Raw genomic sequence first — 16,093 nt, forward strand, 5'->3', positions numbered from 1 at the left:
ATAGAACAGTAAATTTTTGTGAAGCTAAGGTCAAATTAATCAAATCTAGAATGAAGGGCTCAATTAAGTAGAAAATCTCTTTAAAGAGGCTGGTAAGTACTGGGTCTAATAAATATTATCAGTAAGTAAAAATAAGATTTTTAGCAGAAAAAGGGTCTATGGGAACCAATTAGCAGTGTTGAAGTTAGTGATATTTAATGTTGTGTTATACACACATGGGGGACAGCACGAGAGAGAGCGGTGTCCAGTGCATCCCCCTGAAGTCTAGGCCTATAGCAGCATAACTAAAGAAACAGTAAGTAACTTCAGCCCTCTGGCAGATTTCATACTTCCTCTTCCTTGCCCCTCCTTGCTCCCCCCTACTCCCACTCCAGTGTAAGGATGGTCATTAGCCCACTTCAAACTGTTAATTAATAATCATAGATCCAAATGTAAAATTTATATTAATAATTACATTTAATCAGAACATTTAGATTCAGTCTAAGAACTCTGTGTAGCTAAAAGTGGCTACAACCCAACAATAATTCAGTCTGACATGTAACAGCAGCTACATTTAAAATCCCTTTCTTAACACAGGTTACAGAACACACATCAAATACATGTGAAAATACAGAGTTGGACCTTCAGCCCCACAGGATGAAGAAAGAGCTGCAAGTGTGGATCTTGAATGAAGTCTTGATGCTGCCGGAAGGCACTTGCCTCATTAGTTATAATCCTGAAATCAAACCCTGCTCCTGTCAGTAAAACCTCAACATATTTTTTTAACAAGATTCATCTATTTGGATAATTCATTGCATTTACTCTAGGGCTTGACAATAATTCAATATCAATATATATCATGATACAAAATGTTTCAATAACTGTAACATGGTTTTTAAACGAATTACCAGGATTTGGATATACATCATCTATATCTATCATTGACTGAGGTTCATTAAAAGGGTGCTGCCTTCACTTCATTGCATCCAAGCTGAGCATATAAAGCAGAACAGAACAGACAGCCATCAGTCAGCTATAGCATCCTAGACTCAGACATGGCAAGTTTTAGCTGCTAAAGGAGACCTCTGACCATAATACAAATGTGACTGAACAAGCTTCCCTCAGTCATAATGAAGCACAAGATGTAGTTGACAAGAGAGAAGAAATGAATTCTGTGGTGTTGGAGAGGTTCAACTATCGAAGATCAGATAAACTTCAGGTGTCAGTGTGCTGATAAATGTGCCTGAGAGAAGCCGACTAACAGTGGGAACACATCACATCTGTCAATAAGTCTGAAAATAAGACACCCAGCCTGTCCCTAACAACATCACCACCCCTTTTGTTTTTATTGTTACTCTTTCTTTTTTCTGAAGCACCTCAGAGCCAAATCGCCTTTACTACAATCTATTTATACAGGACTTAGATAATAAGCCTATTTTGTATTTTAAAGTTGGTTCAAAGATGTTATTACTGACACAATCAAGGTTTTTGTTTAATTACTGTCAACATTCTTGATAGTTTTTCTATGATTTTGTTCAGGTCCAGGTTCTATTTAAATAGAGATAAAATTAAATGTCTCCTTCCACAGGGAATTGCTCACAGCCACATAGCCCAAAAACCTCCAGCCATACATAAAGTAAACTATGTGATCTTACATCCTCGCTATAAAGAAGAAACTGTCAGAGAGCTCTTCCACATCAAATGTCAAATAAAACCTGGTCAGACAGGCTTTGGGCACTAGCTTCTTGTCATCCTGACATCTTTTAAACACTGCTTTGACTGTTCTTCATTTCTCCTGCACCTTCTCTTCTCTCTCTCTTCTCCTCGTCCCCTTTGGCCTCCTCACCCCACCGGAACGGCCGCCTTGTGAGTTTCTCTGGATCATGTGAGGCCATGTCACTGAAGTCATGGAAGATGTCTTGAAACGTTTCATCATCTCCTAAGGAAGTACACTACAGTTAGTAAAAACCAAGTTTTACGTGCAAAAAACCAGTTCAGAAGAGCATAAGTTAAGTAAAGGCACTTTTTTAATAGATGAGATCAAAACCTCCGAGACACAGAGACAAGTCACACAACAGCAGCAACAAAGGCAAGAAAAAACTTCAGAGGCAAAAACATTGAGCAGAACCAGTCAGAATGGACAGACATCTGCTTCCACCAATGGGATTGGTCGAGAGAGAGAGAAGAGACAGGAGAAAGAGGGAGAGAAGAGACGAGACCTCGGCTTTTAGAACAACTTTAATTAAAAAGACATTCTGACAAAACTTAAGTTAAAACAACAAAAAATGGATGACTAATTACTAATGAATGAGGGGCCGCATGGCGACATTGTGACAAGAAGATTGCAGGTTCGATTCCCAAGCCGTGGGTTTCCTCTGGGTACTCAGATTTTCTCCCACTGTCCAAAGACATGCATGTTGTTAAGCCAATTGGTCTCTGTATGTTGGCCCGGCGAAAGACTCGTGACCTGTCCAGGCTGCACCCTGCCCAATGTGAGCTTGGACTATCTCCATCAACCCAGAAACAGATAAGCAGTAGAAGATGAATGAATGCATGAATCATTACCGGACGTTTTATTCCAAACATTTAGCACCAAATAGCTGTTCTCCCCAAGAATAAGAGAGTAGAGAACCCGTCAAACACCCCAAACATCCAAAAGGTTGTAAGTCAGTTTATAAAAAGTGTGCACTTCAAGGTATGCCACCAAACACCTCAGACAGACACTCCCAGCACAATGATTTGTAAAATTAAAGTTTATTAAAAGCAGAGTTTGTATTTTGGAAAAAGATTAAGAGGCAAAAGAGAATGCCTCCCCCAAACCCCCCACACACTCCCTCAACACTTAGAAAAGACCAGACAGGGACAAAATACTAGGTGTTGAAGGTCTGTGTCTCTGAACAAAAGGGACGGCCCTCTCCAGTGCTTGGGTCCATGTGAGCTATTTGTAGTTACTGCTCCATGTATGATCATCCACTCAAGGTCTTCTGCCCGTTTTTCAACAAGAGGTTGTGTTATCAGATGCCTTCAGGAGAACAATCTGGACCAAAAACCTTTGTCCACATTTATTCTGACTCCTGTAAGAGAGGTTCACTACTTTAATACAGCTGGAGTACAGCAGCTTCAGCACACAGGGTCTAAATATACTAAACACTGACATCTTCAGGGAAAGGGGCAGGTTGATTTCCTCCCACCACTCCCCCATAACAGAATTCAAACTCACTGAGGGGAAGATGTAGATTGTCCTTCAGTCCTTCCAGCAAGTGGCCAGAGTCCGATTCTGAGCAAAATACCCAACGTGCGTTAGTATTCCTGCCTCAATTAATCTTACTCTCAGTGTGGCAGACAAGAAAGCAGGAATGGGCAAAAAGGCATTGTGGAAAAGGGCCTCCCCAAACAGCAGCATCCTGGGTTGGGAGAGAGGGGGTCGGTTGCAGCTCATCAACTTCCAGGCATCCAGCACTGAGCTGTAGAACACCGTCAGTCAAGCAAGGTTACACTCAGCCAGCTTCACCAGGAACAGCTGTTAGTCCAGCTGAAGACAACTTACCCTATGAAGCAGCAGCCAGAGCTGCCTACAGCCTTAAAGCTACAGTCCTGGCTGTGATGTCTATCAGGCCCGGCTCCCAGAGAGATGAGGCAGCAAGATGATGAAACACTCTTGGTTACAGTCCTCCTTTCTGAAGAGGTCATTGTAGAACTCCATAGTATGCTGTTTCATCTCAACCAGGTTAATTGTAACAGTGACATCATGAAGACAAAGACAAACCATCTGCTTGGCTTGAGAGATGGACTTTACCAGTCCCATCGGGTGGCCGTTTAAAATCATCAGGCCTTGGAAAGGGACTGAGTGATGAGTCAGTATTGGCTCTCATGTACTCTCATGGACAAGTCTCTGGGAACAGGTTATCAACTGTATGTTGACAACTTTTAGTCAAGTGCTCAACTTTTCCAGGACCTTCTGGAAAAACAGACTATAGCCTTTGGTACCATTTGCCCTAAGCAAGTTGGTTTTCCCAGGACAACAATGAATGATGTCACCAGGGGCTGTCCTCGGCATTCAGACAATGGATCCAAGATGTCAGAATGCTGTTTGTGAAGTGAATTGACACGCGGGAAGTAGTCATGTGCTCCACCATTCACAAAGGGAGGGCGAAACAAGCTAGACGGCGGGTGCAGAAGGAAGTGCCTGTTCCTGCTGCAGTGAAGACATGCAACCAGCACATGGATAATGCTGACCTGTCTGATGCCCTCATCGGTTATTAAAGTGTCCTTCACAAGACAAAAAATGGTACAAGACTTTCTTTTTCCACTTTGTGGACACTGCAATAGTGAATGCACACATCCTGCACCAGCAGAAGCAGACCTCCACAAGGATGACGCAGATGGAATTCCGTCTGGCCCCTCATTGATGAAGTTGCACAGCAGGGATCTGTGTCAGCATCACAGCCATCCTCCTCTGTTTGCACCCCACTACCAGACCAATCCCATTTGCTTAATTTATTGAAGGACAGGAGGTGGAGAAGAGCAGTGCAGCTACAGCTGTGAAGCAAAACTGCAGACTACGCCAAAGAAAGACTCTACTTGGCCGCAGCACCTGTGATGTGCCCATGAGCTTGGTGCCAAATAGGAACTGTTTCAAAGCATGGCCCGTAAAGACAAGACATGGAAAATTTGGTACATAGTTTGCATATAAATAGTGCATGTAAATAGTTATAAATTTGAATATTTGTTGTATATATAGCAGTTTAATAAAATAAGGTTTTGAAGCCAACATAATGCCTCAGAAGTGTTTCCATTATCACAGAAATGAGTAAAAGAATTTGGCACAACTTAGCACAAGTCAGATAGATTTGGTCACCTGAGACTAAAAACTCCATAACTCCAAAAAATGCTTACTTAGAAATCAAAAATGTCACTCAGGTATAGGTCACAAGATATAGAAGTGGTGTCGTGAATTTTGTGTCTGGCATAAATCATCTTGAAGTTACTGTTTTTCAAAAATAGATTAATAAAAAACTAAAGTTTCAGCTACATTTATCCTGATGTAGTTAAGATTGGCTTTTAGCCAGATGGTATGGTAAATGGCTGAGAATCAACACAAAATTAGGTGAGAACCAACAGGTTAAAGAAAAAGGAGGTGTGGGCTTCTATCTCTCTAACGCTGGTAAAGCATGACCAAACCAAAGCCCCTTTAACTGCTCCCCTTAAAAATGCATACAATTCATGTTTTTTGTATTGAAGTCTATGCCTATCTGCGCTGTTGAGTGATTAACCATTTTTATAAATCCATAAGTTATTTTTCTAAATCCTGAATGATTCTTTTGTCTATCAATGTGGAATGACTTGTGTAATGCTGAAAGAACATTTTTATATGCGTCTTTCCTACTTTCCACCACTGGATTAGAGACTTTAAATTTCCCATTTCTTTCCTCTTCATATTGCTGTTGATATTAAGAATTAAGAAGTTTAGTGGTTGGTGAGATATGACAATTTTAAATGACCAAGTGATGATCAGTAAAAGCTACTGGGTAAATTAAACTGTTCAAAGACTTGTTCCAGAAACTATGTGACAATTAAATTCACATCTAACCTGGCTGCACTCACGTTTCCTTCCACTGCTATCCCCATGTGTGCTGTCTAGCCTGGAGGTGTTTGACTCTCCATACATCGATTAACCCTGCCTCTGAGGTCACCTGGGACAGAGTAGCAGATGACTGCATGTGAGGTTCCTCTCCTGCTTGGTCCAAAGTAAAATCTGTAGTGCCATTCCACTCGTCCCCATCACTACCTATTCAGTTAGTCACACTGCTTTAAAAAGTTTCTTTTTCTCTGGAAGATGTCAGGCCTGTCTCAGGTCTGATTGGGAGCGTAGATGCTAAGAAGGCACACACTCACTCAGCATGCCTTCAGTCTGGGACATGCAATGGCTGGACTTTATACATTTACACATCTTATCTTCCCACAGCCGCTGCCCGTCTTGACATTGTGTCCAAATCTCTCTCAGGTAAATTCATTTGCAAGTGTATTTATTACATCCATGTGTATTATTTCCTGTTTCTGTTTTGTAGAGCTTTTATTTTTGTTTGGGAATACCTTAGTTTTACATTAAGTACTGTGCCTTGTATGCTGAGAGCTACCAAACCTTTGTTGTGTACTTATAATGAGAAGAATTTTGAATTATGTGTAGACAGGGTAAAAAAATTACTGCAGATGCATACTTAGCGGCCACTAAATGTTTCACAACATAAGGTTAGTAAATTAGTATGAAAATCTTAAATATTAATGACTGTTTTCTGAAGCTGTTAGCAGAAATGTAATTATTTTAAATCTACAGTACACCAGTATGTGTAAACCACATTGTGCACACATGCGCACTTAAGTGCATTCATATACATTGTCTGATGGCTTAAATGTCATTACCATCAGCTATCGTCTCACCTGTCTTGTGAGGGTGTTGGTTTTTTTGTACTGTACTTTCATGGTAGTGGTGCCATCAAAAAATGAATACGTACAATGTGTGGAGTGCTTGCGACAGATGCTGCAGATTAGAGCTGAAGATCTTTGCCCATTGGGTTTGGGCTTAATTTCTATTATTTTACACTGGCTCAGACTTGCACAGTAAATGAGTGGTCCGTGATGGGTTTCAGTTAGCATGAGAAAGATGGGAAAATGGATGCTAAGGCGTGCGCACATTTGAATAATGTCGGGCTGTAAACGGGTTTGAAAATCTGTCAATCAAATTGCACTTGTCGGGCTTGGGCCTTGTAGGGCCCGATTACAGCTCTACTGCAGGTCATCGTGTTTGCACCGCTGCTGTATATGAGCCACTCGAGCCACTCTTTCCTCACCCCCATTTCTGTGAACTGCCAATTTTCATTGGCATAGTAGCAGCTGTTGGCCTGTTTTCCTCATTTTGTCTTTTGGCTGGCTGCTGTACACCGGCAATGTGTTGCCACATACTTCCTAATCGCTGTGCGAGTTAGTGTGCTGATGTGTGTAGTTTTGGGTGTGAGTTTGTGTGAATGTCCACATGTATGTTTAGGTGTGTGCGTGAGTCGGTGTGTTAGTGTGTCTGCGTGTATGTGTGTCAGCATGTGAGTCCACTAACCCGCAGCTCCAAAGATGCCATCTGAATCTCTCATCTCTTCATTCATCCTGGCCATTCGCAGTCTGAAACGAAAACCAACAGTCACTGTTGATGTGACACAAGATAAAACAGCTAAATGTAAATCAGAAACTGAAAGTTTTTCCTGAGGTTGGCTCCACCCCTCACTCACAGAGTAACAATGTCAGCATGGGCTGTTTCCATGGCAATGGCTAATGGGTCCTGCCCTCTCTCATCTGCAGCATACTGATTGCCTCCTCTCTTCAGCAACAGGCACACCTGTCTACAGCAGCCAGAGGAAATCAGTTCTTATAGTTTAAAAAGGTGTGTGCCTATCTGTCTATGCATGCAATTACCCTGTGTGTCCAGCGGTGGCAGCAGCATGCAGCGCCCCTTGTCCTCTCAGATCTCGGTAGTTGATGTTAGCGCCATTCTGCAGAAGGAACTCACAGGCCAGCAGTGACCCCTGCAGGCAGCACAATGCATGCATGCATGCGCGCGCGCACACACACACACACACACACACACACACCCTAAGAACTCTAACAGGTACAGGTAAAGAGGGGAAACGTGTTTGATAGCTCCATCATTCCCACCATCCACCAACATATCGGGCCACATTAATTATTAACAACTACAGCTAGCAGTATGTAAATTTGTCTTCATCCCAGATGCTGCTTTCTACTGCATCTCTTTTATAAACTAACCACCATCTACAGCATTGCTGGATTACTGTACAAACAGAAATGTGTATTCGATGTCACCATTTGAGCAAAATAAAAATTTTGTCTCAGAAACTTAATTGTGAAGTGTGAAGTGAGGAGGAACCAACCACAGTGGCAGAAGTGAAACTTCCTGTTCAACTCAGAAACACCTGTAGATGCTTGATTTTTAAAGGATCCCGCAGAACCAGTTTTGATCATTGATATTTGATGTCTCCTTACCCCAATAGCAGCTCCAATCAGTGGTGTGCGTCCCTCCTCCTCAGCAACACTGCTGTTGACTTCTGCCCCCTCTGCCAATGCCACTGCCATGGCAACCAGATCTCCTGCTATTGCTGCCCGGTACAGATGCTCCCCCACTTTTTCCTTATTAATCTCTGAAAACATAAAGAAAAACTTCACATATCTCAATATTATGTCTGCAACATGTCAGCATAAAATCTAAAACCTTCCGACTTCAACTGATAGACACCTTTCAATTCTGATTCCTCTGCCAGTTATATTCATTTACAAATGTTTATCAAACTGTTAATCACTCAAAAGAGCAAATACAAAACTAGAAAATTCCTTGGCAAAAATTTTGAGAGTGCCTATGGGGACTGCTGCCAAGTGAACATGATTTATTTCCAGTGTTCAAAAGTCACCCTGATCATATTTTGGTTTGGACAAATTTCTTGTAATATTCTTACTGTACAGTGTTGCCAACTCCTCAGTGAAAATGGTAGCTACTGGATGTCCTAAAAAGTGCTAAATGACATTATTACTTAATTAGCATCATTTATTGACCATAGGCGTGTAATTGTAATATACACTGAAGGAGAGTCTAACGTTGTGGGAGAGACAAAGTAAGTAAAAAAACACCTTAAATGTGTTTAGAGCTATAAAAGATTTTTTTCTGTTGATTCTTTCTTCTTTGCCATTAAAACAGGCCATCACTTCTCTGAATAACTAGTATGTTTAGTACAACCCTACTACCCTACATATTTGGGACAGACATGATAACGATAATGCCGATCGCATAGCATATGTTACAGCTTCAGTTGGCGTCTTCACTATGGCAACGATTGGTGAGGATCAGGAGCCCAGGCAAGAGAAAAGACCGAGGGGTAAACGAGCAGGGATCAGGAACCGGCTGAGGAGCAGTGCCACCATCCACCACTTCCCAGCATTCTGTTTACCAGACGGAAATATCAGCAGGATATACGAGACTGCAACATCCTCTATCTCACAGAATCGTGGCTGTCTCCTTCGGTCCCAGATCATGCCATTCAACCGAGTGAGTTTTTCTCAGTTTACCGCATGGACCGCACCGAGGAGTCGGGAAACTGAGAGGAGGGAGCGTGCTTAATGGTCAACAGCAGATGGCGTGATCCCAGGAACTTTACACCTGTCATCCCCCCCTGCTCACCCAACCTGGAGCTTCTGAATCTCAAATGTCGGCCCTTCTACGTCCCCCGGGAGTTCTCATCAGTTATCTTCAGTGCCGTTTATATTCCACCAAAAGCAGAGACTGCCCCATCTGAACTCCATGAAGCCGTCTTCAACTACAAAGCCAGCAATAAGAACTCTGCTCTCATCGTGGCTGGTGATTGTAGTGATATGTGTATATGTGTAGGAACTAATGTATGTAAGCGCAGCATGCAACCCGGACCTATATCAATGTAATACACAACAGGGTCGTTTGCTGCATGTGTCCCACTAAAGAGTCAGTAAAACATTGCTTTAATTCTTATTGAAAGTGTCTTCATTGCCCCTTCCGCATTACCAATAATACTTCATGGTGGCAGCGGAAATGGAAAGCCATGAAGAGTGACGATAGAGATTAGAGACTGTCTGAGGATAATTACTGTCACTACTCAAGCGAGCCCAAACCGGAGCAGGGCTAACAGCCATTAGGCTAACTACCGGCACCGTGCAAAGTGGAGCCGGGGACATCATGGCATCACATCTACCAACAATGAACTGGCCCGACCTGGACCCAAGTGAGGCTATTTCACAAACAAAAAATGTCTCTTTCCCTGGAAGATGAGGAAATAGAGGATGCAACCAAAAAAGCAGGGGCATATTTCGGGGCATTGCCGACGAGGGACTGAAAAGACTAAATGCGAGTGGTCTCAGTGATGATAAGAAGAAAGTGCCCGCCAAACTATGGGAGTACTTTGAAGGTCAGCTTAAATTAGACCAGATGAGAGCATTGATGATTTTATGACCAGAGCCAGAACATTAGTAATTTTTTTTTTTTTTTCTGATGAAGAGCTTAATGAACATCTAATTGATGTTATTATTGTCCACACACCCCATGGTGCTCTGAGAAATTATCTGTACAGAAAAACCCAAAGGTTATTCCCTAGCTGAAATACTTGCAGAAGGACACAAATATGAAGCCCTGTCAGCAGGCAATGAACAACTACACAAACTTGGTATATCGCATAACTTTAGTGAGATTAGTGAGAAGATCCATGCTGTGGACAGAGGACGCACATGAAAGAGTTGTGGTACCAGTCACAAACCACGTCAATATCCTGCATATAATGATGAATGCTCTGCTTGTGGTATTAGAGGGCACTGGGCGAGGTGCTGTAAAAAGACTAAACGACGCAAAAGCAGGCTATTGGTCAATACACCTTGACAAAGACTCTCAACTGCAAACAACATTTCAAACTCCATTCGGCAGATACTGCTGGAAATGCTTGCCATTTGGACTAAGTGTCTCTCAAGACCTATTCCAGGCCAAGATGGACCAGATCCTTGAGGAGCTCAGGGGTATGCACTGTAAGGATGATTGAAAATTACAGGTAAAACAATCATGAATGTTTTACATGAGTCTAGTGCTAATGCCACATTTCCCTTGTTGCTATACACGTGTCTAACTTACGAGTTCCATCTGAGCTGCTGCTCTGCACAAATCTCTTCTCCACGTATTTCTCTTTGATCCACATCTCTTTCTCTGCTCTGGTGGGGACAAAAACAGACACATCAATAAATCTTAATCAAACATTGATCAATTAGCACGTTTAAGTAACAAGACACAGACACAAGTGGTGAAGAGATTGAGATGAGTGGTATCACCGTGGGCTGTTGGCTGTGGGTTTGACTCGACCTTCCTCTGAACACCGGGACTCGTAAATGCGGTTCATAACATGGTTTCCCAAAACACAAAGAAGCTGAAGAAGATAAAGGAAAAGAGTTTAGCGCCAATACGATGGTTTGAGTCTATCATTTTGACTCTCTCTGACCTCCCTTCTCTGTCTGACACTCAGCTTTGAACCCTCTGGTTCCTTCAACAGAAATAAATCTCAAAAAAATTAGATAGATATTAGATTTTTCCAAGTGTCAGTAATTTCATGTGGGTTATTGAGAAGCTTGAATGAGGTTTCATGTCTTAAATGTCAAGCACATAACAGGTACATTTATTGAGGACTACTTGTGGGAGTGGGTGTAATAAATAGACTCAAGTTAAAACTGAAAATCTTCACTTAAAGCACATCTTGATTGTTTCATTTCAAATCCATTGTGGTGGAAATGCTAAAAATTATGCAAACGTTAAAATATTTATGTACTTGATTGTATGTTCATGGCCATTTTTACTTTTTTTTCTTCATTTTGTCTGAAAATAATTAAATTTCCTTGTATTTACAGTATGTATGTATGTAAATAAGTGATTTGGAAAACACCATTAAAACATTACAAAGGGGCTTTCCACCATAATTAAAACAACCAAACAGAGCGCATTGCAGATACAGATCCACAGTTTGGGAGCAAAAGCGTGAAAGGCCTGGTCACCACAGGGCACAAAGTTGGCACGTGGGGCCAACAGTAATAGTTGTCCAGAGGACAACTTTTGGTAAGGAGACACATGGGATGTTTGTATATGTGCATTACCTTCAGCTGTTCAGCCTCCCATGAGTCCAGAGTGAGAGATCTCACCTTTGATAGGTGGACACCAAGGCTCCTACAAATATAATGACAACATATCACCCAAATACTGCATATAGATATACAAATACAGCACATACACACATACAGAACATAAACTATGAGATAATGTTGTGGTCCTGTTATATGTCTTGGTGAAAATACATTTGTAGCTCCAGAAGATCACCTGATGGTGTTGCTGAGCAAAGACGTTAGTGTGGTTGGAGAACTTCTTATAAACTTGGTTTTCTCAAACTAGAAGAACCATATTTGGAGAAGTACTACTATTGTGTACTTTATCACTATTAGCATTTGTCCATCATAGGAACCACACCGTAATGTATATCTTGCTTTATGGTCTCTTTTCCACTTAATGGGACCATTGTACAATCTGACGTCTTCTTACAATCATGCTTTGGTTACCTGTGAATGCCAGAACACTCAATGCACATCACAACTCCAAGGTTGATGGAGGCCCAGCGAGGTTGCTCCTTTCCACAGTCACAGCAGTACTGGTTCCCAGGGCCTGTCAGGGCTACACTAAGAGCAGCTGGCCTCTGAGAGGGGAGACCCAATGGGTTTTCCCCAACACTCAGGAGAGATGGTGGCTCTTCAGGCTATAAACAGGTAAGGATCACTACACCTTGTACTGAAGACAGTGAATTATGACAACCATAAATTACAGGAAAGTCATCTTATTTCACTTTCTTTGCACATTGGGTTTGGAGAGTTAGTTTATATATATATATATATATGTACATCGCCTGGGCGAGGGCGGGGTACACACTGAACAGGTCGCCAGTCCATTACAGGACCAACACCCAGAGGCAGACAGATGACACTCGCACTCACACTTTAAAGTCACCAATTAAACTTAACATGCAGGTCTTTGGATGGTGGGAGGAAACCGAATAACCCGACCTTTACTTTCACATGTGATATTTCAGTTTTTTTTCTTCAATAAATTTTGAAAATTGTCTACATTTCTGTCAAAATGGGGTTCTGTGTGTATATTAATGAGGAAAAAAATCAACTGAAATGGTTTTAGCAAAAGGTTGCAATATAACACTAAGACTGAAAAATGTAAGGGGGTCTGAATACTTTCCTTACCCACTGTGTGTGTGTGTATATCATATCTTTTTTTTTTTATTTATAATGCATTTATAATGTTTTGTACTATAACATATAATGTTTTCTTTTGATATGAGTTATTAAGTTTCAACACGTATCTCAGATGGATACGTGTTGAAACTTGAAGGACGTTTTTCCTTGCCACTGTCGCCAAGTGCTTGCTCATCGGGTCAAGAGTTTGTTCTAGACCTGCTCTATATGTAGTGCCTTGATGTAACTTGTGTTATGATTTGGCGCTATACAAATAAATCTGATTTGATTTGATTTGATTTAGATGCAAGCATGATGAAAATAATGTTACTGTAACTGATGGAATGTTAACCTGCCTGGGTGAGCAGCATGCTGGCTCTCTCTCTGTAGGCAAGGTCGATGCTGCCCTGAAGGGCACTGAGCCAGGCCTGCCTCAGCTTCTCTGAGTCGGCCTGCAAAGAACAGCACCTGACACGAAAATCATACTGTAGTTGGGTAATGTTAGCTGGAGGGGCACTCAAGGGAGGGGGGGGGGGGTCAGAGTCACTCTCACTCTTCCCTGTTGTGTATTTATCTTACTTCTGGATGGAGAGCAGTTCAAAGCAGAAGCGGCGGTCAATGTGCTCCAAAGATTTGACAGCACAGAGTCTGAAGTCCTCAAACAGGACCACTGTGTTTTCCTGCAGAGAACAGAGACTTCCTGTTTATCCCTACACTGACGACCAGTGACTGCTGTATATACTTAATCTTATAATATCAGTGACAAACATCCACAGAATTCATAATTACTCCTCATTCAATACAGAAGTTTTTAGATGGACCCTTTTCAATGAACAGGCTGAATAAAATAAACTCTCACCATGTGTGACTTTCTGTAAATCAGTTGGTTGTCTCTGATGGAAAACCAGCACCTGAAACCAGTTCAAAGAATTAAACCAGTGATATGATTTCTAGCAATGCTATTATTAACATTATTATAACATACACACACACACACACACACAGTCCTACATAGGTAGAATCCAAAAGTACCTCTTCCAGGTTTTCGATTTCCTCCTGGACTGTTTAAACAGGTAACCCTGAATGATGTCATCGCTCCCAGGGCATGGATTGACAATAGGTTCGCCTGAAGCATCCTGCACATGTAGAGAAACACACATTACAGAGCTGACATGAACTGTATAATGCTAAAGAGTGCAATACAGTCTCATAAACATCAATCAAATTTGACTGAACACCACTGGAGTCGCCACCTGATGGTCATTGCATTGATAGGTTTAAGCCACTTCAGCACTGGTTTCACTTTACATTCAGTCAACATACTTTTTTATCAGCAGTTTAGTCTGGACTAAAGTATAGGCATCATTGTTAAGTTGTAGCCATTCATTTTTATAGCAAGTCTTTTCCAAATTGATAATCTCTTGGCAGCACATTGGTATAGTGGTTACTGCTGTTGCCTCGCAGGAAAAAGGTTGTGGGTTCAAGGCCTGGGGCCTTTCTGTGCGGAATTTGCATGTTCTGTCCATGCTTGTGTGGACTTTCTGTGGGTGCTCCAGTTTCCCCAAACAGTCTAAAGACATGTCTAGGTTGATTGGTGACTCTAAATAGCCTGTACTGTAGGTCTGGGTGTGAGAGTTCGTTCATCTCCATCTATCTCTCCTGTCCAGGGTGACCCTACCCTTCGCTCAATGTGTGCTGGGATTGGTTCCAGCACCCTCCACAACCCAGAAACAGGTAAGTGGTTGAATATGAATGAGTGATTTCATACATTCTCATTCTTTGTTAACTTATGAACATTATGTGAACAGTCTTAAGTATTTTTTGAGTCCCTGTCAGATTGAGGTTAAGTATAGCAGCTTGTTTATCTCCCTGCACCTTGTAATTTTTTTTTTTTTTTTGTTCTTGTCAGCTGCTCCAGTACAGAATGTGAACAAGATCTGGACCCTGACACACACAGATACAATGTGACAGAGGGAACTTACTCTCTGCTGTACAAGCAGGTGTTTGATCTCCAGGTCTTTTCTTTTTGCTGCACAGTCTGCTGACAGCTGGGAAAGCTATGGGTCAACAGAGTAAACAGCAGAAGATGAGAATATATGGGGGGACAAGGGGCAGGGGTTGGGTGGTGGTGGTGGTGGTTGCATCACTTCCAAACACTTTTTTAACCTGTCCTGTTCATCAGCTGGGGCAGGAAGTATGAATTCTCCTGGTGCCTTGTTGTGTTGAAAGAGTTTTACTCTGCAAAGGAGTCTAACATACTCCTCCTGTTCAGTTAACTGCGTTTAACTTTATTGGCAACGGTAATGTGAGTTGTGCACCTTGTACGTATGCGACTGCATATATGTGTCTGTATGTGTAAGCTATGGATGCTGTGGGTAGCTGAATGTAGCTGATGTGGGGGGCTGGATCAACACACCCCCGGGCCGGGATAGCAGACAGGCCAAGATCGAGCCACCAGGGCACCCAGCAACCCCCAGTGCACAGGCAGCCCAATGAGACCCCCGGAGACAGCCCTAGGTCTGACCCTTCCAAGACACGCAGGAAAACATGGGAGCAGTGACTCCCCCCTGGAAGCAGCCCGCAGAGAGATAAAGGAACCAAAGGACCCCAGGCTTGTTGGGCACATCCCAAACAGCACAGGCTAAGCCCATGGGCTCCCGGCCAGAGCCGCGGCACACCACATCGACCAACACTGGCGCAGCTTGCGACAGGGGCAGCAATGGGCCAGTGCCCCTCCCTAGCCGTCTCCCCCCTCACAATATGGGTGCAGGGTGCGTGGGAGTGTAGATGTGATGGTGTGGATGACTAGGATGCAATTAAAATTGAGGAGATAGGCACGGCATGGGAATCCTGCCATTTGTAGGTGGCAGAGTCTCCCAATACACCTCCATGCACTCCCCCAAGCCCTTGATGTCTATGTTATGATTAAATTTGGGGGGTCCAGCCCCTTGGCTGAGTGTAACATAAGGTGGGTTGGGGGAGAGGGCGAAGCATGGGCCAGTGCTGCAGGGGACAAGCTTCCCCCAGAAGGTGGCCTCCCGCTGAGGGACCAGCATGGACCTCCAGGCCACCCACGCCACCCATGCCACGGGGAAACCCCAATCCAGCCCAAGAGCCCCCTAGTCCCCAGTCCCACTGAGTGGGAGGTAGCCTCTGTGCCCCCCAAATGGGAGATTTTTATCAAACAATTCTCCCATTTGGAGGTAGGAATGGAGATTGTTCGATCTGTTGTAGGTAGGGCTGGGCAATATGGAACAAAATCCTATCATGA

At 42.8% G+C, this 16,093-nt stretch overlaps 1 protein-coding gene across 2 annotated transcripts in view; it reads right to left on the minus strand.

Moving 5' to 3' along the window:
* Positions 1 to 203: 203 nt before the first annotated feature.
* Positions 204 to 16,093, minus strand: part of LOC115052602 (arf-GAP with coiled-coil, ANK repeat and PH domain-containing protein 3) — a 29,806-nt gene continuing 13,916 nt past the window's right edge. For both annotated transcript variants that reach the window (XM_029516809.1, XM_029516808.1), the window contains 14 exons: positions 14,805 to 14,879; positions 13,855 to 13,958; positions 13,682 to 13,733; positions 13,402 to 13,502; positions 13,179 to 13,290; positions 12,145 to 12,338; positions 11,689 to 11,758; positions 10,876 to 10,970; positions 10,682 to 10,758; positions 8,029 to 8,183; positions 7,441 to 7,550; positions 7,257 to 7,367; positions 7,088 to 7,149; positions 204 to 1,918 (listed from right to left, as the gene is read on the minus strand). In XM_029516809.1, coding sequence (XP_029372669.1) covers positions 1,743 to 1,918; positions 7,088 to 7,149; positions 7,257 to 7,367; positions 7,441 to 7,550; positions 8,029 to 8,183; positions 10,682 to 10,758; positions 10,876 to 10,970; positions 11,689 to 11,758; positions 12,145 to 12,338; positions 13,179 to 13,290; positions 13,402 to 13,502; positions 13,682 to 13,733; positions 13,855 to 13,958; positions 14,805 to 14,879 — 1,494 coding nt within the window. In that variant the 3' untranslated portion in view covers positions 204 to 1,742. The remainder of the gene's footprint in view (positions 1,919 to 7,087; positions 7,150 to 7,256; positions 7,368 to 7,440; positions 7,551 to 8,028; positions 8,184 to 10,681; positions 10,759 to 10,875; positions 10,971 to 11,688; positions 11,759 to 12,144; positions 12,339 to 13,178; positions 13,291 to 13,401; positions 13,503 to 13,681; positions 13,734 to 13,854; positions 13,959 to 14,804; positions 14,880 to 16,093) is intronic.

This window comes from Echeneis naucrates, chromosome 13 (assembly GCF_900963305.1).
Source record: "Echeneis naucrates chromosome 13, fEcheNa1.1, whole genome shotgun sequence".
Classification (NCBI taxonomy): Eukaryota; Metazoa; Chordata; class Actinopteri; order Carangiformes; family Echeneidae; genus Echeneis; species Echeneis naucrates.